Source organism: Microcaecilia unicolor, chromosome 6, assembly GCF_901765095.1.
Source record: "Microcaecilia unicolor chromosome 6, aMicUni1.1, whole genome shotgun sequence".
Classification (NCBI taxonomy): Eukaryota; Metazoa; Chordata; class Amphibia; order Gymnophiona; family Siphonopidae; genus Microcaecilia; species Microcaecilia unicolor.
Genome location: NC_044036.1, coordinates 194,684,109 through 194,711,004, shown reverse-complemented (window position 1 = coordinate 194,711,004; position 26,896 = coordinate 194,684,109). Strand labels below are relative to the sequence as shown.

At 44.1% G+C, this 26,896-nt stretch overlaps 1 protein-coding gene across 4 annotated transcripts in view; it reads right to left on the bottom strand.

Annotated features, from left to right (window-relative positions):
• The window catches only part of DCAF1 (DDB1 and CUL4 associated factor 1), a 648,223-nt gene that overhangs the window by 543,408 nt on the left and 77,919 nt on the right, over nucleotides 1-26,896 (bottom strand). For all 4 annotated transcript variants that reach the window (XM_030205586.1, XM_030205587.1, XM_030205589.1 and 1 more), the window contains one exon: nucleotides 12,226-12,339. In XM_030205586.1, coding sequence (XP_030061446.1) covers nucleotides 12,226-12,339 — 114 coding nt within the window. The remainder of the gene's footprint in view (nucleotides 1-12,225; nucleotides 12,340-26,896) is intronic.

Below are 26,896 nucleotides of genomic sequence, written 5' to 3'. Positions count from 1 at the left end.
AATAAACACATCAAACCATCCCTTGGAACCATATCACTCAATCCAACCAGGATACATCAATGCAAGGTCAGCAGTAAGCAATTCAGTAGACATTCTAGACTGGATCATCGCAGACAAACTAGACCTCCTATTTATCACAGAAACCTGGTTCCATAGTCCCACAGATCCCGCCATCTTAGAAACGTGCCCACCAGATTACAAAATCACCCACTGGACAAGAAATGGAAAAAAAAGAGGAGGCGGAATAGCTATAATTTACAAACCCGAATTCACCATCACAGTCACGGGCGAATCTACCTCCCCACAACTCGAAATTGCATCGACAAGAATTAACCATCCAAACTTAACAGGACACCTTAACACAATCCTATTCTACAGGCCTCCAGGAAAATGGCAAGACTCCCAAACACAACTCATGGATTTCATCTCGAACTCCTGCGTATCTGCCTCAAACATCCTTATACTAGGAGACATCAACCTACACATAGAAGATGACACCTTACCAAACACACGAGAATTCAAAGAATTCCTAAAACTCTGGGACCTGCAAGCACCCAACATGCTACCAACCCACGAAAAAGGACACACACTAGATATCATAACGAACAAATTCGAATCGGACTCAACTATCATACTCACTGACACAAGATGGACACCCACATTATGGTCAGACCACCATAAAGCAAATGTCACTCTTTGCTGGCGAAAAACACATTTAAACACGACCAATAAACATGAGCGAACAACATACACAACGAGAGGAAAAATAGACCCCACAACATTCTGGCAACAGATCTACCAGAACGAATGGACAACAAACGCTGACACCATCCAATTCCTCCAAGAATGGGACGACCTATGTACAACAACATTAGACAAAATCGCCCCAATCCAAACCAGAACATCACACAGGAAAAAAGCAAACCCATGGTTCACCGAAGAGCTGAAAAAACTTAAAACGCAAATCAGAAAACTAGAACGAGCTTGGAACAAAAAGAAAGACGAACAAACACTAAACGATTGGAAACTATTTCAGAGAAAATACAAATACACCATAAAACAGACAAAAAGACTACATTACAAAACAATAATAGGACCCAACTACAAAGACACACACAAACTCTTTAACCTCGTGAACAAATTGCTAGATACCATACCAGTTACAAACAACGGCAAAGATATGCCAGACGTCGACAACCTTGCGAAGTACTTCAAGGAGAAAATTATATTACTACGACACAAAATACCCGCTAGTCCTATAGAATACGCCACTCTTCTGGACTGTCTAGATCCAGAAGAAGGAACACACCCAGCAGACAGAACCTGGACCGAATTCGAACTACTATCAGAAGACCTCATCTCTAAGACTCTCAAAAGATATGCCAAATCCAATTGCAAACTAGACACATGCCCAAATAGCCTCATGAAATCTTCTCCTCAACAATTCATAATAGACCTAACGAACCATATAAACTACATGCTACAAAACGGACTCTTCCCAAAAGAAAAAGGAAAAATCTTACTCACCCCAATTCCTAAAGATACAAAGAAAAACACAAGCGAAATAACCAACTACAGGCCAGTAGCATCCATACCACTAATAACCAAGATAACCGAAGGAATGGTAACCAAACAACTCACAAACTATCTAAACAAACATTCAATACTGCACGATGCCCAATCAGGATTCCGGTCGAACCATAGCACTGAAACAGTATTAGTCACCCTTATGACTAAATTTAAACAAATAATAGCAACTGGCAACAATATACTCCTCCTACAATTTGACATGTCAAGCGCATTTGACATGGTCGACCACGGAATCCTACTACACATACTGGAATACTTTGGCATTGGAGGAAATGTCCTGAACTGGTTCAAGGGGTTCCTAACCTTGCGTTCGTATCAAGTCACATCAAATTCAACCACGTCCAAGGCATGGACACCTGAATGTGGAGTTCCACAAGGATCACCTCTCTCACCAACTATCTTCAACCTAATGATGATCCCTCTAGCAAAACTCCTATCAAACCATAACCTTAACCCATATATATATACACGCCGATGATGTGACGATATGCATCCCTTTCAAACAAGACATCAAAGAAATGTTCAACGAAATCAAAGTCTATACATCATGAACACGTGGGCAGATGCATTTCGTCTGAAACTAAATGCAGAAAAAACTAAATGCCTGATACTCACCTCCCAATACAATACAAATGAATTCAACGCGATAAACATACCAAACCTAAACCTTCCAATCTCAGAAACGCTAAAAATTCTTGGAGTCACTATCGACCGCCACCTAACACTCGAAACTCACGCAAATAACACAACTAAGATGTTCCACTGCATGTGGAAATTGAAAAGGATAAAACCATTCTTCCCAAGATTCGTCTTCCGCAACCTAGTGCAATCCCTCGTCCTAAGCCATCTGGATTACTGTAACTCACTATACACAGGCTGCAAAGAGCAAATACTGAGGAAACTTCAAACAGCCCAGAACACAGCAGCCAGATTCATCTTCGGAAAACCAAAATATGAAAGGGCAACACCACTACTAAAGAAACTACACTGGCTTCCACTTAAGGAACGCGTCACTTTCAAGGTATGCACACTAGTCCACAAGATCATTCATGGTGAAGCCCCTGCCTATATGTCCGAGTTGATAGACCTACCAACCAGAAATGCTAAAAGATCATCCAGAACATACCTCAACCTCCACTTCCCTAATTGCAAGGGCGTGAAATACAAGACGCTACACGCGTCAACCTTTTCTCACACGAGCACGCAGCTTTGGAATACACTGCCGCGCAACTTAAGAACGATTTACGAACAAGCTTCCTTCCGCAAATTACTGAAGACCCATCTGTTTGAAACAATTTATGGCAAGAGCCAAAACACATAGAGTCCACACTCACTGATCATCAATTCATCATACATCCACTTCTAACCCTCATCCCCCGTAATTCCACATCACTCATACATTTACTCACAGGAATATGTACACCATATGTCTCTGTGTCTTAATACTGCCCTTTAAGCTTCCCATTGTCTCTTTCCAACGTTTCAATGTTGATGTCCCATTGTTATATTCTTAATGATACTTCGATGGTTTCACATAACTTGTACAATGTAATCCATAACCAAGTTGTAACAAATGTATTTCCATTATTCATATCTTATTGTAAGCCACACTGAGCCCGCAAAGAGGTGGGAAAATGTGGGATACAAATGCAATAAATAAATAAATAAATAAATAAATAAATAAATAAATAAATAAATAAATAAATAAATAAATAAAGCATTTGACGCTAGTCTGTTGTGGGCCTGAAGCCTGGAACAGAATTGAGGAACCTTGTGACTGGTCTGAGTGGCAAAAATATCCACCAAGGGGCTGCCCCACGCTCGAAATATCTTGCGGACAACATCCACGTTCAGTGACCAATCGTGAGGTTGCATGAGCCTGCTCAACCTGTCTGCCAGACTGTTATTTACGTCTGCCAGGTATGTGGCTTGGAGAAACATGCCATGGCGGTGAGCCCAAAGCCACATCCTGACGGCTTCCTGATACAGAAGGCAAGATCCGGTGCCCCCCTGCTTGTTGGTGTAATACATCGCAACCTGGTTGTCTGTCTGAATCAGAATAATTTGATTGGACAGCCAGTCTCTGAAAGCCTTTAGAGTATTCCAGATCGCTCGTAATTCTAGGAGGTTAACCTGAAGACCCGTTTCCCAAAAAGACCAAGCTTCTTGAGTGTGAAGCCCATCTACATGAGCTCCCCAGCCCAGGAGGGATGCATCCGTCGTCAGCACTTTCTATGGCTGAGGAATTTGGAATGGATGTCCTGTAAACGGGCTCGCTGTTCCAGTACGTTGGGGAGGAAGGAAGTCTCCTCCCCACGAATAGCCAGATCTCCACAAATTGCCACCAGTGGATACTTTCAAATATTCTTTTATTTGTTTCCAAATTAATGACAAACACTTCCGTCCAGAGCCCTGGGTTAGGGCTTCCCCAGGCAGGGCTGTTCTGCCTCTCTTGGGGTACAAGCCAGCAACACAAAGTCTCTGCCCTTTCTTGAAGGGCTGCAATAGTCCCTTTGAAAATCCCTCCTTTTCAAAGTCAGTAGCAAAATCAGTGCTTGCCTCCAAGCAGGATTTCCCCCTCCTGCCCAAACAAGGTTTTCAGTTTCAACATAGTCTTTCCACAATAATCAGGGTGCAGCTTGGGGAACCAGGCTTGTAACTCTTCCAGCCACCTCCCCCACAGTCAAGGTTTCCCCCACAGCAAACAGGTCTAACCAAAAGAAAACAGGCTTCTTTCATAAAGCAGGTTTTAAATCAAAATAACTTCCAAACAACATAGATTTTCACCTTCAGGTGCTGCCTTCCTCAGGGCTCTCCAGCTCCCATTCCATTCTGCTTTCTTCTCCCTGCTCACTACTATTACTACTACTTAACATTTCTAAAGCGCTACTAGGGTTACGCAATCCATCCAATCCTCCTCTTGCTTCTCACCCCATCCTTCCCTATTACAGGTGGGTGGCATGATATACTGATTGCGGGTCCAGGGGAACTGGGCTTCTTCCTTCTCTCTCCCTCTTGTGGTCAGAGACGGTATATGGCCAGCTTGCCTATCCCCTGGGCTCCACCTGCTGGGACTGGAAATGCATTCTGGGAGATGTAGTTTAGGATTTTACTAATTCCTTTCATACATCTGGGCTGCAGCCTTGTCACAGTCCCAAGGTCAGATTTGAGCGAATGGTCCACCACTGAAGGGAATTGCAAAAATCGGTGGAAAGATGGATAACATCCTCTAGATCCCCTGTAGCCTGACACCACTGGGAAGCTAGGGTTCATTGAGCTGATCTCATATGTAGACGTGTCATGGGAGTCACATGTACTGTGGAGGCCATGGGCCCTAAAAGTCTCAACATCTGCCGAGCTGTGATCAGTTGAGACGCCCGAGCCAAGGACACTATGGCCAGGAGATTGTCTGCCCTTGCCTGGGGAAGATAAGCTCGAGATGTCCGTGTGTCCAACAGAGCTCCTATGAATTCCAACTTCTGCAGTGGAACAAGATGGGACTTGGGATAATTTATTACAAACCCCAGTAGCTCGAGCAGTTGAATAGTCATGTGCATGGATCGTAGAGTTCCTGTCTCTGAGGTGTTCTTTACCAGCCAATCGTCGAGATAAGGTACTTCCTGTGAGTTGGAAGCACCGAGATGCGAGTATAGGCGTCCTTTAAGTCCAGAGAGCATAGCCAATCGTTTTCCTGAATCATGGGAAGAAGGGTGCCCAGGGAAAGCATCCTGAACTTTTCTGAGACTAGGAATTTGTTCAGGGACCTTAGGACTAGGATGGGACGCATCCCCCTGTTTTCTTTTGCACAAGGAAGTACCTAGAATAGAATCCCAGCCCTTCTTCCCCTGGTGGAATGGGTTTGACCACATTGGCCTTTTGAAGGGCGGAGAGTTCCTCTGCAAGTACCTGCTTGTGCTGGGAGCTGAAGGATTGAGCTACCGGTGGGCAATTTGGAGGCCTGGATACCAGATTAAGAATGTATCCTAACTGGACAATTGGAAGAACCCACCTGTCGGAGGTTATGAGAGGCCACCTTTGGTGAAAAAATATCAACCCCCCCCCAACAGGCAGATCGTCAGGCACGGCTACTTTTACTGTGGCTATGCTGCTCTGGAACCAGTCAAAAGCCCGTCCCTTGCTTTTGCTGGGGAGCCGGAGGGGCCTTAGGCGCACGTTGCTGACGAGAACGAACCTGTTGGGAGTGAGCTTGAACAGGCTGTCGAGAGGTAGGAGTGTACCTATGCCTATTATAGGAATAGGGAGCATTCCTCCTCCCTCCAAAAAACCTCCTAGTGGAGGAGGTAGTAGCAGAAGGCGTCCGGCAGGAGACAGAATCCATCGCATCATGGTGCTTCTTGAGGGTATCGGACCATATCCTCAACCTCTCTCCAAAAAGATTATCCCCCCGGCAAGGAACATCCACCATTCGCTGCTGGGTCTTCTGATCCAGGTCAGAGACACGCAGCCATGAGAGACTGCGCATCACTATACCTTGCGCAGCTACTTGGGATGCAGCATCAAAAGAGTCATAAGCTCCCCTGGCCAGGAATTTGCGACACGCCTTCTGCTGCCTGACCTGCACCTGGTGAAAAGGTTCAGCAAGCTCCGGAGTAAGAGCTTCAACTAAACTGGACAGTTGCCTCACCGAGTTCCATAAGTGAAAGCTCGTGTACAGCTGGTATGTTTGGATCTTGGCAGCGAGCATTCCAGCTTGATACGTAAGCCTCCCAAAAGAATCCAAGGTTCTAGACTCTCTGCCTGGGGGCGTCGAGGCACAGTCTCTAGTACTCTTGGCTCTTCTGAGAGCAGAGTCCACCACCATGGAATCATGAGGAAGTTGGGATTTCACCATCACAGGCTCTCCATGGACTCTGTACTGGGACTCGGACTTCTTGTTAACAACTGAATTAGAAAGAGGGCACGACCAATTCCGTAACATCACTTCCCTGAGTGTATTGTGCAGGGGGGCCGTTGAAACCTCTGCAGGTGGAGAAGGACTATCCAGGACCTCGAGCATCTCAGCCCTGGGCTCATCCACAGCCTCCATAGGAAATGGAATGTCCTTTGACATTTCCCTCACAAAAGGATGAAAAAGTAAGACTCTCAGGTGGAGACTGTCAAACTTCAATGGGTGGAGTAGGATCAGAAGGAAGCCCACAGGAATCCAACCTTTGAAAAATACCAGGGGTCTTCCTCCTCTCCCCATGAGCGCTCCCCTTCGGTATCGGACAGAAGCTCCTTTAAAGCAGCCCAAACCTGCGCCTGTCTCGACGACCTTGTGGGGGATGCCTAGAAGTCGACACCTGACTGGACTCCAGCGAAGCTTCCTCCACCGACGTCGAGGGAGAGTCAACCCGGGTGGTAACCGGCTCCGATACCGCAAGCAGTACTGAGGGCGGGGACCTCCACACAGGTGATGGCCCAGATGCCGTCTCAGCAGTCGGTACAGGAGGCGCAAGCACCCCCAACACCGAGGCAGACTGACGAAGCAATCGTTCCAGAAGCTCTGGAAGAAGGGCCTGGAGACACTCATCGAGAGCTGCCATCGGAAAAGGCTGTGAGGCCGGTACAGGAGTCGGTGCCAGAATCTGAGGGGATTCGAGAGCCGGTACCAGGCTGTCGGACGACCGACGCATCAGCACCTCCTGAATGGAGGGCAAGCAGTACTGCCGACGCTTCTCGGGTGCCAACTCCCTCGGCTCCCCGGTACTGTGCCTGGAAGGAGATCGATGACGATTCTTCTTCGCCTTCGCTCGACACTCCTCTGTACCGTTGAGGAGTACGTGGAATCCTCATGCTTCCACGGGGCCGGGTCGTCCCGGGGCGCGTGCATAGCAGTAGGCCTCGAGATGGGCGGAGACCCACTCGATGCCTCGCTGCTCCCAGCTTGCAATGGTCTCTCAGCAGCCATTACCTGGACTCTCAGCACTGCTTCCCTTGACGTCGATGACCTCGGTACCGATGTCGATGCCGACGTCGAGAGCCCGGACCGATCGGGTAAAACGTCTCTCACGCTGAGCCTCTCGAGCCACCTGGGTCCTTTTCTTCATTAACTTACATAGCTTAAAAGCAGTTGGAAGATGATCAAGCCCAAGACACTGGAGACACCACACGTGAGGGTCAGTACTCGAGATGGTCTGGTTGCAGCGAGTACAGTGTTTGAAGCCGCTGGGAGTCTTCGATGACATAGGCGGGGAAAATAGCGTCCGCAAAATCAAAAGGCTCGATTGTGCCAAATAAAAAGGCACAAAAAAAAGGGAAAAAAGATGCGGCCGAGCGGCCTAAGGACGCCCGCAACGAAAAAGAAAGGAAACTTGAAGAAATGAAGAAAAAACCTAAAAAATTAAGGGAAAAGAATTTATTTTATTTCAAAGAATAAGAGTAGGTAAAAGAAAAAGAAAGAGCGCAATAAACGCAGAAAAAGCGATCTCCTGGGCAAACACACGAGGAGCAGAAGAAAAATAGCACTCCTTCGCAGTGCAGAGAAAAAGAAACTGAGGATACCTCAATCTCACTGTTTTTCCTCCTTTGAAGTCCACTCTATCCGCCTTTTCTCTCCTCTGCCTCTTCGAATAGCGGTCATTTATCGTCCCCCTGATAAGTCCCTTTCATCCTCTCTCAGTGACTTTAACGCCTGGCTTGCCTTCTTCCATGATCCTTCCTCCCCCTCTCTCATCCTTGGTGACTTTAATATTCCTGCTAATGATCCTTCCAACTCTTATATTTCCAAGTTACTCGCTTTAACGTCCTCCTTTAATCTCCAACTATGCTCCACCTCCCCCACTCATCAAAATGGTCACTGTCTTGATCTCATCTTCTCCTCCAACTGTTCACCTTCTAGTTTCCTTGCCTCTTATCTTCCCTCCTCTGATCACCATCTTATAACTTTCACAAATCTCCTCCCTCCCAGTCCCGTCCTATCTTATCTAATTTATCTAGGAATCTTCACGATATTGACCCTTCATCTCTATCCTCCCATGTTTCAAACCTCCTCTCTACTGTGGCACCATCCACGTCTGTCAACGAGGCTGTTTCTTCTTACAACAATACTCTATCCTCTGCCTTAGACACACTTGCACCTTTGATGACCCGCCCTATAAGGCGTACAAAACCCCAACCTTGGCTGACTTCTAATATCCGCTACCTACGTTCCTGTACCCACTCCGCCAAACGCCTCTGGCGGAAATCTCGGGCCTTGCTGATTTCTTACACTTTAAGTTCATGCTGACCTCCTTCCAATCTGCTCTTTTACGTGCCAAACAAGATTATTATATCCAACTGACCAACTCTCTTGGCTCTAACCCCTCGACTTCTCTTCACCACATTGAACTCTCTCCTCAAGGTGCCCCCTCCCCCAACTCCCCCTTCATTATCTCCTCAAACCCTTGTTGAATTCTTTCACAACAAGGTTCAAAAGATAAACCTTGAATTCTCTACCTCGCCACCTCTCCCTCCACTAGTCCGTTCCCCTCTCTCTCCTTCCCCTCATTCCTTTTCCACCTTTCCTGAAGTTACTATAAAGGAAACTACACTTCTCCTTTCTTCCTCAAAATGTACCACCTGTTCCTCTGATCCCATTCCCACCCACCTTCTTAATGCCATCTCACCTGCTCTTATTCCTTTTATCTGTCACATTCTCAACCTCTCACTTTCCACTGCAACTGTCCCTACTGCCTTTAAACATGCTGTGGTCACACCTCTCCTTAAGAAGCCTTCACTCGACCCTACTTGTCCCTCTAATTACCGACCCATCTCCCTCCTCCCTTTTCTCTCCAAATTACTTGAGCGTGCTGTTCACCACCGCTGTCTTGATTTTCTCTCCTCACATGCTATTCTTGACCCACTACAATCTGGTTTTCGCCCTCTCCACTCAACCGAAACTGCGCTTACTAAAGTCTCCAATGACCTATTACTGGCTAAATCCAGAGGTCTCTATTCCATCCTCATTCTTCTTGATCTTTCCGCTGCTTTTGACACTGTCGATCACAGCATACTCCTCGATACCCTGTCCTCACTTGGATTCCAGGGCTCTGTTCTTTCCTGGTTCTCTTCCTACCTCTCCCTCCGCACCTTCAGTGTTCACTCTGGTGGATCCTCTTCTACTTCTATCCCCTGCCTGTGGGCGTACCCCAGGGTTCTGTTCTTGGTCCCCTCCTCTTTTCTATCTACACTTCTTCCCTTGGTTCATTAATCTCATCCCATGGCTTTTCCTACCATCTCTATGCTGATGACTCCCAAATCTACCTTTCTACCCTTGATATCTCACCTTGCATCCAAACCAAAGTTTCAGCGTGCTTGCCTGACACTGCTGTCTGGATGTCTCAACGCCACCTGAAATTAAACATAACCAAAACCGAGCTTCTCATTTTTCCCCCCAAACCCACCTCCCCACTCCCCCCCCCCCCCCCCCCCGTTTTCTATTTCTGTTGATGGCTCTCTCATTCTCCCTGTCTCCTCAGCTCGAAACCTTGGGGTCATCTAGACTCTTCTCATATCCAGCAGATCACCAAAACATGTCGTTTCTTTCTTTACAACATCCGTAAAATCCACCCCTTTCTTTCCGAGCACTCTAGCAAAACCCTCATCCACACCCTTGTCACCTCTCGTTTAGACTACTGCAATCTGCTTCTTGCTGGCCTCCCACTTAGTCACCTCTCCCCTCTCCAATCGGTTCAAAACTCTGCTGCCCGTCTCGTCTTCCGCCAGGGTCACTTTACTCATACTACCCCTCTCCTCAAGTCGCTTTACTGGCTCCCTTTCCGTTTTCGCATCCTGTTCAAACTTCTTCTACTAACCTATAAATGTACTCACTCTACTGCTCTCCACACTCGTCCTTCCCTACACCCCTTCCCGTGCACTCCGCTCCATGGATAAAGCCTTCTTATCTGTTCCCTTCTCCACTACTGCCAACTCCAGACTTCGCGCCTTCTGTCTCGCTGCACCCTACGCCTGGAATAAACTTCCTGAGCCCCTACATCTTGCCCCATCCTTGGCCACCTTTAAATCTAGACTGAAAGCCCACCTCTTTAACATTGCTTTTGACTCGTAACCACTTGTAACCACTCGCCTCCACCTACCCTCCTCTCCTCCTTCCTGTACACATTAATTGATTTGATTACTTTATTTTTTGTCTATTAGATTGTAAGCTCTTTGAGCAGGGACTGTCTTTCTTCTATGTTTGTGCAGCGCTGCGTATGCCTTGTAGCGCTATAGAAATGCTAAATAGTAGTAGTAGTAGGGAAGCGCGCAGGCGTCGCCAGCAGAAGTCACTCGCGCATGCGCAGTGTGTTGTCCCCAAGCGCACCGTGCCGTTTCCGAGCTTTCTAAAGTTTTTTGTTTTAGTTCCGGTCTCCTTGTCCGTCGCGGACGATGACCCATGCGTGATGATATCCAGCCTGCTTGTCCTCGGAGAACACATTTGAGAATGTAAAAACCAATAACTATAAATTAAAATGATCCAAGACAGCAACATTTCAGCTACTTCAGGAGCAATGGAACATGTCCTTGCTGGAGTGGCCAAACACACCAAAGGTCTGGCTCCACTCTATGCCCTCTAGTTGCTGATGTGTATGTTATGCATGTTTTGAATTGCAGCAAACTGGAAACAACCATGTTTCTCTATAGCAACCTATACGCAAAGTCATCATATTTTCTCAAAAGGTTCAAAATTAAAGGACGACAATGTGAGGCCAACCTAAATGCGGAGTATCTACAGTAAGTGAGGAAGCCATATTACTGGCCTCTGGAGATGTGCAATATACTTAAATAACGACATTTGGACAATACTGACAATCTCAACTGATTTTGCTGCTCTTGTCTTGAAATGCAAATATACAATACTACTACTAATCAATTCTATAGCGCTACTAGATGTACGCAGCGCTGTACACATTATATGTAGGTACTTTCTCTGTCCCTAGAGGGCTCACAATCGAAGGTTTTTTTTTTGTACCTGGGGCAATGGAGGGTTCAGTAACTTGCCCAAGGTCACAGGGAGCTGCAGTGGGAATTGAACCCAGGTTTCCAGGATCAAAGCCTGCTGCACTAACCATTAGGCTACTCCTCCACTTCCAATAAAAATCAAGATTAAAAAGCATACAAGGAAGCAATATTTCAACACAGCTTATATGCCAGAAAGTTAAGTGGTTTACAAAAATTAATGATGAAAGTAGGAAGCTAATAATAAAACCTAATGAATCGCCCCATTGTACATATACAACCTAAATCATTGCACATTAAGTAAAAAACCCAACTTATTTAAGCAACATTATATTTTCAGGGGCTGCTTTATAGAGGGCGGGGGGGGGGGGGGGGGCGGAAAGATGGATTTATCTTGAAGATAGTCTTACTAAATTCTCCCTGAAGCATGCTGGCAACTGGAGGTTCTGAAATGGATTTTGGACTCATGAGTTGGAATTTGTTTACATCTGCTTTTTCTTCATTTTAGTGTATGATGATTAGATTTGGGAAAGCACAATTAATGCATTACTTCCCTGTATCTTTTTAAACAAATTCTATTTCCTCATATATATAATATATGCATGATACCCAAGGGATAATCTAGATTGGAATAACAGTTCTCCATGATCCTTTTATTTTAAAATTATGCCTATTGTTTTTGGTAGTATAACTAACCTTTTCCTGAAACACTACAGCGGTTTCCAAGCCTGGCATGATGTCTAGAAGAAGGCGGCATGCTGCTGTATTCAGCGGGGGTTCTCGACTTGTCATAACATAAGCATTCACCAGCTGTAAGAGATGAGAGAAACCACTCAGACAAAGAAACAGACAATGCTCAGGGCCAACCCACAACTTCTGGAACCTTCTGTTTGTACTTGCAAGAAACAAAGCTTTCAAAGTTCCATTCAAATCCCTAAAGCAGACCATGTTACATGTAAGGAGGGAGAATGAAACAAGGAAAGCAAAACATTGAAGGCAGAGAAGAGAAAGGAGGAATTAGAAAAATAGAAGAAAATCCATAGAGATTTTTTTTTTTTTTTTTTTTTTTTTTTGGGGGGGGGTGGGGGGGGAAGGAAGAGGAATATATTATTCAAAATGTTCTTTTTAGATTAAAAACTGGACAAAGAAACCCCTTATGGTAATACTAAAATGAATTGTTTTGACAATTTCCTGTGACAATTTACATAATGTTATCAATTTACATGTAATAATGTACTCAGCCTCTGGCTCACTAAGCACAACTCAAACTTCAGTATTCTCAGTATTAGTGGAAATCTTTTGGGCTTTAGTTACTTCTTAGAAGAGCATTATAAAAGGGGAACATGGTCCCTGTAGTGTTGGGTATAATCAGATAATTAGTGGAAAATCTGTAGTACGATCAAACATGACCATTTCAAACCACGTTCCTCCCTTCAGAACATGCTTACATTGTAGTAAAAATGGTCTGTCTATATTACTAAGTTTTTCATTGCTTGATTCAAACGTATATTCTGTTTGTACATTGTTTTGAGTTTTGCGATAAAGAGGCCATTAATAAGAATGTGTGTGATAAACAGAGGATCACTACATAGAAAAAGAATTGGATGCTTCAGAGGTTGGGAAGTAAGACCAATGCTAGGCAGACTTCTACAGTCTGGGTCCTGTAAATGGCAAAAGCAGATCAGGATCAAGGCTGAAATGGGCTTGGACATCAACTCCAGTAGTTGTGAAGTAGGACCAATGCCGGGCAGACTTCTATGGTCTGTGTACCAAAACTGGCAAGAAGAGAGAGATTAAGGATACCAGCATTTAATCATTAAGTGGAACCTGTGCAGAGTGCCAGATTGAACTCTGGCCACCTTGTTGGGCAGACTGGATGGATCATGTAGGTATGTGCTGACATTTACTATGTTCCTATAAGAGCAAACAAAATAAATATAGGGCCTTTTTTTTTTAAGCTCACGCCTTTTCTGTAGTAGTTAAATTTGAGGTACATTCAGGTTCAGCAGGCATTTTCCCAGCCCTGAGCTCAGAACTTAGTGAGTGCAATGTTCTGAGCATATACAGCTCTTCCCATGGGCAGCAGGTCTTCTCAGGTACTCTGTTCCATAGAGCAGAAAGGAATGCAATTCTTGGAGAAATGATAGGGATTGTGCATCTGATCAAGCCTCCTGTTACAGGTGAACAATACTTTTTTTTTTTGTCAACAAACAGGATCCATTCAGGTTCACAAATGGATAAGAAACAAAGAAACAAATCACTTCCTTGGTTTAATGATGACCTGAAAAAATAAAAATCCAAACAAGAAGACTTGAAAGTGCATGGAATAAAAAGAAAGATGATCAAACTTTCACTGCATGGAAACTAAATGTTAAAAAAATATAAATATTCTTTCAAACATAAAAGGTCATATTACAATGCCAAAATAGAGCAAAACAATAAAGACCTACATAAATTATTTCAATTTGTACATAACCTTTTAGACATTACACCACTCACCTTATCTAACATGGATACCCCATCAGCAGACGATCTAGCCACTTACTTTAATGAGAAAATCATCAAACTAAGATCCACCTTGCCAACTAACTCCTCCAACTATGTAAAATTCATCGATGATTTAGACCCGACAGCCAATGAATATCCAGCAGATCGAATATGGCCAAATTTCCATTTATTAACGGAAGACACTGTTACCCAAATGATCAACAAATTCTCCAAATCGCACTGCAAACTAGATGCATATCCCAGCTACTTAATAAAATCTGCCCCTCAACGTTTCATAACAGATCTCACCTCATACTAAAATCACACGCTTCAACATGGTTTCTTTCCCACGGATAAAGGCAATATCTTACTGACACCAATTCCCAAAGACCAGAAAAAAAAGCTAAATGATATAACTAATTATCGTCCAGTGGCATCCATCCCTCTAGTAGTCAAGTTAATGGAAAGGTTGGTAACTAAACAATTTACAGACTACTTGAACAACTTCTCAGTACTACACACATCCCAATCTGGATTCCGTGCTAATCACAGCACAGAAACAGTTCTAACAACACTCATGATCAAATTCAAGAATATTATTGCAACTGGTAATAATGTCCTTCTGTTACAATTCAACATGTCCAGCACGTTTGACATGGTCAATCATGATATTCTATTAAACATTCTAGAATATTTTGGAATAGGAAGAAATGTATTGAATTGGTTTCATAGTTTTCTAACAACAAGAACATACCAGGTAATATCTAAAATCAATCATATCATCACCATGGAGACCGGAATGTGGTGTGCCTCAGGGATCTCCGCTCTCACCGATTCTCTTTAATCTAATGATGTTATCTTTGGCCAAAGCATTGTCTAACCAAGACCTAAATCCATATATTTATGCCGATGATGTGATTTATATTTTGTTCAAAAATGACATATCAGAAATTGCAGACAAAATAAATCGCAGTTTCCAAATTATGAACTCATGGGCAGACGCTTTCCAACTTAAGCTGAATACAGAAAAGACACAATCCTAATATTATCATCGCAATATAATAAAATCAACTATCCCAGCATAAACACACCAAATCACACTCTCCCTGTTGCGGACACCCTGAAACTCTTAGGCGTAACAATTGATCGCAATCTTAATCTAGATTGTCATGTAAAAAATGTCATTTAAAAAATGTTCTATGCAATGTGGAAGCTCAGAAGAGCAAGACCCTTCTTCCCAAGAGAGACATTTTGCGTATTGGTGCAATCATTGGTTCTGAGCCACTTGGACTATTGTAATTCCTTATACGCGGGATGCAAGGTACAAACCATCAAGAAACTCCAGACAGCCCAGAACACCGCAGCCAGATTGATATTCGGCAAGGCGAGATATGAAAGTGCCAGACCCCTTAGAGAAAGACTGTATTGGCTCCCACTGAAAGATCGTAATGCATTCAAGATATGTACCTTGGTTCATAAGATCATTTATGGAGATGCCCCATCATACATGTCAGACCTAATTGACTTACCAGAAAGAAATAACAAAAGTTCATCACGCACCTGCTTAAACCTTCATTATCCCAATTGCAGAGGACTTAAATACAAGTCTGTACATACATCCAGTTTCTCATACATCTGCACACAACTATGGAATGAATTACCGATCGCCATAAAAACAACACACGACCTGACAACCTTCCGAAAATTATTAAAGACTTACTTATTCATAAAGGCGTACAACAAAGATTCCCCATAACAATTTGACTTCCTAATTATTCCAATTACAACTATTCAGGAACCCTCCTATCTGCTCATCTTAATTACATCCTCATGACTGAATATTATATCTTGTCCTGATATCATTATGTTAATCTTTCAATTCACTTCCAATCCAATATGATTTACCTTTGCACTCTTATTTGTAACAATTGTAAAATTATTATTCCGTTAATATGTTTGCCATGATATTCTATGTACCCATCTATATCCATATTCTGAAATTCTTATCCTATAATGTGTATACGTTGTTGTAGCATTTTGTAAGCCACATTGAGCCTGCAAATAGGTGGGAAAATGTGGGAATCAAGTGCAGCAAATAAATAAATACCTCCCAAGTGCAAGGCTGCTCAACTGTTCATACTATAAAACTAAAATTGGGACCGATTACAAAGACTCGAAAAAATTATACCAACTCGTGAACAAACTCCTAGATACCACCTGAGTCACTACAACAAATACAGACACCCCACCCGCAGACAAACTTGCTAAGTACTTCAATGATAAAATTGTAAACCTACGCAACAGTGGAGGAGTGGCCTAGTGGTTAGAGCACCGGACTTGCAATTCAGAGGTGGCCGGTTCAAATCCCACTGCTCCTCCTTGTGATCTTGGGCAAGTCACTTAACCCTCCATTGCCTCAGGTACAAACTTAGATTGTGAGCCCTGCTGGGACAGAGAAATATTCAGTGTACCTGAATGTAACTCACCTTGAGCTACTACTGAAAAAGGTGTGATCCAAATAAATAAGTAACACTCTACCTCTGGACAACATTGACATCGATAAATTCCTTAACGAGTTAGACCCTACCTTCGGAGAATACCCAGCTGATCGAACCTGGACAAACTTCGTTCTCCTTACCGTCGAAACAGTTACCCAGTCGCCTAGTAGGTTCTCCAACACCAATTGTCAACTAAATACCTGTCCCAGTTACCTAATAAAATCTGCCCCTGACCGCTTCACTGCAGACCTCACATCCCACCTAAATTACATGCTTCAGCAAGGTCTCTTCCCTAAGGAAAATGGTAATATCCTACTGTTATGCTCCTCACCTCGGTGAGGGGCGCTCCCTCGTCGTGGAGCACCGGCCATCTTGGCGGGCCCAGCGCTCCGGGAACTCCATCCTGCCACCAGCGACACAGAGCGCCAGCCATCTTGGCTGGTCCGGCTCTGCTGCTCGTGCTGCTCTATCCGGGGGGGAGTCTACAGCGCCGAAAGCTCCTCTCGGACGGGTGGTTGGCCTCCCCGAGGAACGCCAGACTCTTTGCCCCGCCTCCTGCTCCACTGGATTGGAGCCCTGCGGTCAGGCCCCAACTGACTGACCAACGGGAGACTTCTCTTGCCAGCTGATACTTGTCTCCCTGATGGTGGGGGCTATTTTAGGAGCAGCTTTATTCCACATCTTTGCTTCAGCTTCAACATTGGTAGGTTTTGCTTTGCACTTTGGTGTGTTTCTCTAGTACCCTTATTGCTGACTACCCTGTTCCTGACTTCTGCCTAAACCCAGACTACTCTGCTTGCTGCCTGACCTGACCACTGCCTGAATGCAGATTACTCTCTGCTCGCTGTCTGATCTGACCACTGCCTGTACCCGTTCTACTCCCTGGTGGCTGCCTGCCTCTGCTCACTGCTTGAACCCAGAGTTCCCTCTGCCTGCGGCCGTTTGACCCCTGCCTGCATCCGGAAGTCCTTTCGGCTGCCTGCACCTGGGGGCTCAACTCTAGGGGAACGGCGGTCATCACAGGTGAAGCCTCGGGGTTGCTCGGCTGCCCAACAGAGCGCAGGTTCGAGTCTTCATCTCTGTGCTCCGCCTGGGCACAAGGACTCACGAACGTGACATCTACTCACCCCAATACCTAAAGATACCAAGAAAAAAACAAATGAAATCACTAACTACCGTACAATAGAATCCATCCCGCTGGTAATCAAACTGATGGAAAGCTTAGTAACCAAACAACTCACTGATTACATAAACAAATTCTCAATACTACACGAATCACAATCAGGATTTTGCCCCCTCCACAGCACAGAAACAGTACTAATCACTCTCCTAGCCAAATTCAAGCAGGAAATAGCAACAGGTAAAAGCATCCTTCTCCTCCAATTCGACATGTCTAGTGCATTCGACATGGTAAACCATAATATACTACTAGACTACTTCAGGATTGGCGGAAATATACCGAGCTGGATCAAGGGCTTCCTAACCACGAGAACATATCAAGTGAAATCAAACTCAAACATATTATCATCATGGAAAGCAGACTGCGGAGTACCTCAAGGATCACCGCTATCACCGATCCTCTTCAACCTAATGATGACCCCACTAGCCAAATCCTTATCCAATCAAGGCCTCAACCCTTTCATCTACGCAGACGACATCACAATATACATTACTTATAACACAAACTTACAGAAATCAACAACAAAATCAAGCTCAGTTTGATCATCATAGACTCATGGGCAAATGCATTCCAACTAAAACTTAATAAAGAAAAAACACATTGTCTCATCCTGGAGTAGCCTAGTGGTTAGTGCAGTGGACTTTGATCCTGGGGAACTGAGTCCAATTCCAACTGCAGCTTCTTGTAACTCTGGGCAAGTCACTTAACCCTCCATTGCCCCTGGTACAAAATAAGTACCTGAATATATGTAAACCGCTTTGAATGTAGTTGCAAAAACCTCAGAAAGGCAGTATATCAAGTCCCATTTCCCTTTTCCTCTCATCCCAATATAGCGTGGACAACCCCACAAGTATCATCACCCTAGACTACACCCTCCCTATCTCAGACAGCCTGAAAATCCTCGGAGTTACACTGGACCGTAACTTAGCACTAGAGAGTCAAGTGAAATCCACAACAAAGAAAATGTTCCATTCAATGTGGAAACTCAAACGAGTGAAACCATTCTTCCCAAGGGATACTTTTCGCAACCTGATACAATCAATGGTACTAAGCCACGTAGACTACTGTAATGGAATTTATGCGGGATGCAAAGAACAAATTTTAAAGAAGCTTCAGATAGCCCAAAACACCTCAGCCAGACTTATATTTGGAAAAACGCGATTTGAAAGCGCTAAACCCCTCCACGAAAAACTACACTGGCTCCCAATCAAAGAACGTATTGCTTTCAAAATCTGTACCTTGGTCCACAAAATTATTTACGGCGATGCCCCGGGATACAAGACAGACTTTATTGACCTACCAACCAGAAACACATCTAAATCAACACGAACATATCTAAATCTGCACTACCCAAACTGCAAAGGTCTCAAACACAAATCAACTTACGCATCCAGCTTTTCCTACGTAAGCACACAACTATGGAACGCATTACCAAAAGCCTTGAAAACAACGTATGACCACCTCAACTTCCAGAAATTACTAAAGACTAACCTGTTTGAAAAGGCATACCCTATCAATCCAACCTAAATGCCTGATCTTTGCAACACAACAAAAGTAAAGTACGTAATGGTTATAACACAACTTTTCCACTGATTGTTCCACAAGAACATTTTATTCCATCACTTTGTATTTGTTCACGCCGGAGTCTGCAAAAGCCTTTCCAGCACTATGTAAGCCACACTGAGCCTGCAAATAGGTGGGAAAATGTGGGATACAAATGTAACATATAAATAATAATTTATTCTCCATTGTCCAGAAACAGAGAAATGAGTGTAAAAGCTGCAATACTGTACCAACAGACTGGCCAGCACAGTTGACTAAATGCAACATGCTCTATTGTGGCCTGGTCCAAGCAGCAATGTGATGTAAATATGCAAAGCAAGGAACAAGATTTACTTTGCAAATAGTATTTGTTTAGTTTGACATTATACCCCACATTATCCCAAAACATACTGTAGTTCAATGTGGCTTACAATAAATAAAATGACAGGCAAGGTTTACAATACCATAAACAAAATATCAAGTAAGAACAGAGTAGCACAAATAAGAACTAAATAACAAACCATTGATGGCCAGTTATAATCTAACACACATCACCAAAGCAGAGAAAGCTCTCAAAAAGGAAAGCTTTCAGTCTTTTGCAAAATACCAAGTAATCAGGCTGACCCTTGATTGCCATTGGCAGCAAGTTCCACAGGCTGACCCTTGATTGCAAGTGGCAGCAAGTTCCACCACTTAGTACCTTGGTAGCTGAAGTCTGCAGAATGAACAGACTTATAACGCACTCTCTTGCAATCTGGAAGATGAAGTCTAATGTAGTCCCTAGAACCAGAGATTATATTGCATAGGGGAATAGTTATTAAGAGCTGCATTTAATCCGGTGCCATGCCATATAATATCTGAAAGACAAAAATACAATTTAAAAATCATCCTGGCTTTAATGGGTAGCCAGTGCAGCTTGAATAATAATTTAGAGTGGCTCTATCAAAATGCGATACCTTGAGGACAAGACTTGCTGCTGTATTTTGAACAGTTTGCAGCCGTTTTAGGACACCCTCCTTACATCCAGCATAGACTGAATTGCAGTAATCTAATTGAGTTAAAACCAAGGAAACTAGCAGTCTAAAGTTGTCAGGTGAGAAATATGATCTCATTCTCCTCAGCTTCCAAAGAGACCTGAAGGATTTTTTTTTTTTTTTAATACTGAGGAAACCTGAGGCTTGAACATGAAGTAACTATTGATTAAAACACCCAGTATCCTAAGCATAGTGTCTAGGGGATAGGATGCGTTGTCAATGGTAAAATTATGGTACAGTCGAAGGGGTTGGTTACCACAAGAAGTTTAGTCTTATCTCTATTTAACTTAAATTTAAATTCAGAAGCCCAGGATTCCAATAAATCAAGACCAAGCCTAGTCTTAGGGACAATTTCTGGAAGACCTCCCATGTTTCAAACCTCCTCTCTACTGTGGCACCATCCACGTCTGTCAACGAGGCTGTTTCTTCTTATAACAATACTCTATCCTCTGCCTTAGACACTGTTGCACCTTTGATGACCCGCCCTATAAGGCGCACAAAACCCCAACCTTGGCTGACTTCTAATATCCGCTACCTACGTTCCTGTACCCGCTCCACCGAACGCCTCTGGCGGAAATCTCGGGCCCTTGCTGATTTCCTACACTTTAAGTTCATGCTGACCTCCTTCCAATCTGCTCTTTTACGCGCCAAACAGGATTATTATATCCAACTGACCAACTCTCTTGGCTCTAACCCTCGACTTCTCTTCACCACATTGAACTCTCTCCTCAAGGTGCCCGCTCCCCCAACTCCCCCTTCATTATCTCCTCAGACCCTTGCTGAATTTTTTCACAAGGTTCAAAAGATAAACCTTGAATTCTCTACCTCGCCACCTCTCCCTCCACTAGTCCGTTCCCCTCTCTCTCCTTCCCCTCATTCTTTTTCCTCCTTTCCTGAAGTTACTATTGAGGAAACTACACTTCTCCTTTCTTCCTCAAAATGTACCACCTGTTCCTCTGATCCCATTCCCACCCACCTTCTTAATGCCATCTCACCTGCTCTTATTCCTTTTATCTGTCACATTCTCAACCTCTCACTTTCCACTGTAACTGTCCCTACTGCCTTTAAACATGCTGTGGTCACACCTCTCCTTAAGAAGCCTTCACTCAACCCTACTTGTCCCTCTAATTACCAACCCATCTCCCTCCTCCCTTTTCTCTCCAAATTATTTGAGCGTGCTGTTCACCGCCGCTGCCTTGATTTTCTCTCCTCACATGCTATTCTTGACCCACTACAATCTGGTTTTCGCCCACTCCACTCAACTGAAACTGCTCTTACTAAAGTCTCCAATGACCTATTACTGGCTAAATCCAGAGGTCTCTATTCCATCCTCATTCTTCTTGATCTTTCCGCTGCTTTTGACACGGTCGATCACAGCATACTCCTTGATATCCTGTCCTCACTTGGATTCCAGGGCTCTGTCCTTTCCTGGTTCTCTTCCTACCTCTCCCTCCGCACCTTCAGTGTTCACTCTGGTGGATCCTCTTCTACTTCTATCCCTCTGCCTGTCGGCGTACCTCAGGGTTCTGTTCTTGGTCCTCTCCTCTTTTCTATCTACACTTCTTCCCTTGGTTCATTAATCTCATCCCATGGCTTTTCCTACCATCTCTATGCTGATGACTCCCAAATCTACCTTTCTACCCCTGATCTCTCACCTTGCATCCAAACCAAAGTTTCAGCGTGCTTGTCGGACATTGCTATCTGGATGTCTCAATGCCACCTGAAATTAAACATGACCAAAACCGAACTTCTCATTTTTCCCTCCAAACCCACCTCCCCACTCCCCCCGTTTTCTATTTCTGTTGATGGCTCTTTCATTCTCCCTGTCTCCTCAGCTCGAAACCTTGGGGTCATCTTTGACTCTTCTCTCTCCTTCTCTGCTCACATCCAGCAGACCGCCAAGACCTGTCGTTTCTTTCTTTACAACATCCGTAAAATCCGCCCCTTTCTTTCCGAGCACTCTAGCAAAACCCTCATCCACACCCTTGTCACCTCTCGTTTAGACTACTGCAATCTGCTTCTTGCTGGCCTCCCACTTAGTCACCTCTCCCCTCTCCAATCGGTTCAAAACTCTGCTGCCCGTCTCGTCTTCCGCCAGGGTCGCTTTACTCATACTACCCCTCTCCTCAAGTCGCTTCACTGGCTCCCTATCCGTTTTCGCATCCTGTTCAAACTTCTTCTACTAACCTATAAATGTACTCATTCTGCTGCTCCCCAGTATCTCTCCACACTCGTCCTTCCCTACACCCCTTCCCGTGCACTCCGCTCCATGGATAAATCCTTCTTATCTGTTCCCTTCTCCACTACTGCCAACTCCAGACTTCGCGCCTTCTGTCTCGCTGCACCCTACGCCTGGAATAAACTTCCTGAGCCCCTACGTCTTGCCCCTTCCTTGGCCACCTTTAAACCTAGACTGAAAGCCCACCTCTTTAACATTGCTTTTGACTCGTAACCACTTGTAACCACCTGCCTCCACCTACCCTCCTCCTTCCTGTACACAATAATTGATTTGATTTACTTACTTTATTTTTTGTCTATTAGATTGTAAGCTCTTTGAGCAGGGACTGTCTTTCTTCTATGTTTGTGCAGCGCTGCGTATGCCTTGTAGCGCTATAGAAATGCTAAATAGTAGTAGTAGTAATATAGATTGTGACATTGTGCCAATAAATGAAACTGCAGAACCCCGCTGCCTCCAGTCTTTCACCTAAAGGAGACATCATAACACTGATCAAGATTGGAGATGGCAGCGAGCCTTGTGGCATCCTGCAGTCAGGAGACTAGGATGGTGAGAGAGAACCCAACAGCTTCAACTGATATGATCTAGATTTTAGGAAACCACAGAGCCACCAGTTAACCTTCTTACACAGTCTTAATTGGTCTAACAGGTCTAAAAGCAACTCATGATCAATGAGGTCAAAAAGGCACTTGGCATATTGAATTGGATCACTAAAAACTTCAAGCCTAGACTGATTGCTTTCCTAAAATCTGATATTAAGGTGGTCAGAACTGTCTTGGTACTATAACAAGGCCTAAAGCCTGACTGGGATTATGCAAGATGGAAAAAGAGGAAAGGTGATTTATAAGCCAATAAAGCAGATTTCAGAAGAGCTACAGTGGCTCTCGTTTGATCAAATTTCACTTTAGAAATAACAGCCCCAGCATCTTCATTACAGAATTAGCTAAAATTATTTTTGTGAATGGAATGCCAATTCTGTTGGGGTCAAGAGAGATCAACAGCCACACAGATTTTCAGATGGATTCAGTTCTTTTGGAGTAATAAAACAGCCTGTTCATAGTCTAGAGAAGGTGGGTCCATCAATCTGGTATAACAGACTGAAAAAGTACCAAGATGCACTCTCACAGAAGGAATTTATACATCTTATCTGGAATATCAAACTAATGAGGTTGTAACTATTTGAGCAGATGAAAACCTCTCCCATTTGATGGCATATGCATATGTGGTACAGAGTTTCCTTGCACAATTTTTAAAAACCTGAATGTGTGTCAGAAGACCTAGTGCTATGACTAAGCACTGCTCGTTCCAAGCTATGATGACAAAGGCTTTGAGATTTGCATAAAGGTGATGGCCCTTGTTCTGTATTTGATTCGAATTGTAACCTAGGCCTAGGTCTGATGCAGGATATGAAAACTGAGGCTTGAAAAAAAAAACAAAAAACACACAACTTTCCTTCCAAAGGAGTCCAGAATACAAACCTCTCTACCCAGAGGAGCTGAGGAATGGTGCAAGAACTCTTGCCCTACTTGACAGAAGATTCAACTACTGTAGAGTGGTGAGGCAATTGAGCCTTTTGAACTTGGGAGACTTCTGGGCTCTGTATGTGGAGTCCTCCTCCTCTTAGATACTACCTGCGAAAAAGAGGGGTCTCCCAGTTTCTCATCTGTGCATCCCACAGGACACTGTGCACAGGAAGTGTCACAGCCTCCCATAGCAGAGAATCATAGTCTAGGGACTGTTAACTCAGCCCTGGGCTTGTCCTCCATGTCCAACTGAAATGGAACGACGGTGGCCATTTCCCTTAAAAAACAAAAATAGGAGAGCTTCTCTGGAGATTTCCTTCTCTCCTGTGTTGGGGAGGAATCCGAGGGTACACTTAGAGATCTTCTCAAGTTCCTCCTCATGGATCGCTCCTAGGCATCTCACAAACTCAGCAAAATAGTCACCATAAGACGCGAGTCTGCGTCTGCCTCAGTCTGCTGTAAGAAGGTACAGGTTTCAATGATGGGCACACCCAAGGTACAGCTTAGAGCTTCCTCCCACCAACACAGAGAGGGTCACTTTATTGGCACCAACAACTGCCCAAAAAGCAGGGAATGAGCCTTCAGGATGGACTGAGAAAGCTCCAGGTCTGGTGCAAGCGCCATCGATGCCTTGGTACCACACCCTGCAAGAAGGTGCCCCCAACTCCTCCTGAAGCATGGCTAAGATCAACTCCTCAAAGACAGGCATCAGAAAAGGCTGGGAAGGTGCCAGTATGGGGGGTTGCCTGGGAATCTGTCTGTGCTCAATTGGAAGTAGGGTCTTAGCTGTGTGGAGACTGACACAGTGGCACCACAAATACGGAGGGGGAGCGCTTCTCCAGGTGCCTATGCTTGCTCAGGGGGTGTCGGCAACGCTGATGCCCCAGAGTTCCCGTGCATTGTGCCTTGAGGAGGACCGATGCTTCTTGGCCTTTGCCTGATGCACAGCATCACTATCCTTGATGCTGATGAGATCATCATTTAATCCCCATGATTCCTCTATGTCGGGTCCAATGCAGACCGGTCATGGGGCTTGCTACCAGCACTCAATATCAAAGCAGGCATAGATCTCATCAATGCTGGTATACTCCCTGTGTTCGATACAGCTCTGGTAGCCATGGGGACCAATGATTCCAATGTCTGTGTCGATGGACCAGACTTGGAAGGCCCAAAGGTTTCGCCTCTTGAGCCTGTCTTGACTTCTGAGTTCTCTTCTGCATTTTTAGACAGAGAGACCAGAAGCATCATGACCAGGGCCTAAGCACCCCGAACACCAACTGTGGGGGTCCATGCTGGACATAACCCTATTACACCAGGTACAATGCTTAAAGCCACTGGGAACTCTAAACAATTATTTAAAAAGTTAGACAACACAAAATACTGCTATGCAAACTTGTTCATTACATAAGTCTGAAAGGGTTACACTGTGGTATATTCAGTTGCATTGGCTGCCAGTGGAGGCTAGAATCAATTTTAAACTGCGCTGTTTGATATTTAAAACAATTCAAGGAACTGCACCACCATACATGTTTAACTTAGATTTGTGCATTCAAAATATAGAAGTAGGAATCATTTAAAATTGGCATGTCCAACACATAAAGGAGTAAAATCTGTTAGAGCTTTTTTTTGTGAAATGTTCTTATCAAGCAGCAAAATTATAGAATGCCTTACCAGTTAATGTAGTCCACTTGAGAAGTTATGATGTTTTTATCAAGCAGCAAAATTATAGAATGCCTTACCAGTTAATGTAGTCCACTTGAGAAGTTATGATGTTTTTCGATCTTCTATTAAGACCATCCTATTTATGTTTCAACAATTTTATTGATGGCATATTTACAGAAACAATTATTTCAAGCATTAAGCAGTAACAGTAACTGCAACAAGATCTCAGCAATATAACAGTAGAAAAAAAGAACTTAGTACACAATCGTGTCCATCAACTACAGTTTTACCCAAGACCCCCACCTTCCCTCCCTCCCTCCTCCCCACCCCCCAAAGCCAAGAGTACACAGCCCTCTTACCAACCAACCACAACCAAAGACCAAAACCCAACCCCTGCAACTCTCACCCCTCCCGCCACCCCACTCGTAACTCTAAACCCGGGACTGAAGTTCAAAAAAAAAAAAAAAGAAAAACTAGACCATCCTATTTTAAAACTATGTCCTTTTAGAACAGTCTAACTACTTTAATTAATTTAGTATCTTGGGTACTTTTTCAATTTTGAGAGAACTAATGAGATTGGATAAAATTGTGTATTGTTTACTTTATTTCTTAGATTATTCTTTCTGGCCCTTTTTTATCATGTAAGCCGCCTAAAACTACAACTGGAGTAGGCGGAACGTAAGAACTGTGTAATATAATGTAATGTAACTTTCTAAGGCATCGAAAAAACAACAAAGGTGAAATAAACAGCTCAATGGTAAGGAACAAAACAAAAATCCAAACAGACAACTACCAGCCGATGCTCAGGCCTAAACGGGCCTCAGCGCCAGAAAACAAACTTAAAAGTACTGAAGAAAACTTAAGGAGGCACTACTTGACAGGGGAAGAGAAAAACAAAAGGGAATAATGGAATAAGGGGATGTATCTACACACAGGAAGGCACTCAAAGGAAAGAAAACAAAACAAAACAGAATTTGACCCCTTTGCTCTGCGGAAAGAAACAATTGCTGGTCCTGCGTGATCACGCTAGGCAGGAAGGCCCTCACATGCTTGGTAGTGGGACACTACATAAAATTTCTTAAAGCTGTAAAACACTGGGTAGCGTCTGCACCGGGGCTCTGTTGAATGATGTCACCCACCCATGTGTGAGAATCATGGTCCTGCTTGTACTCACAGAAAAAAAAAAACCCCAAAACTGATAGTAA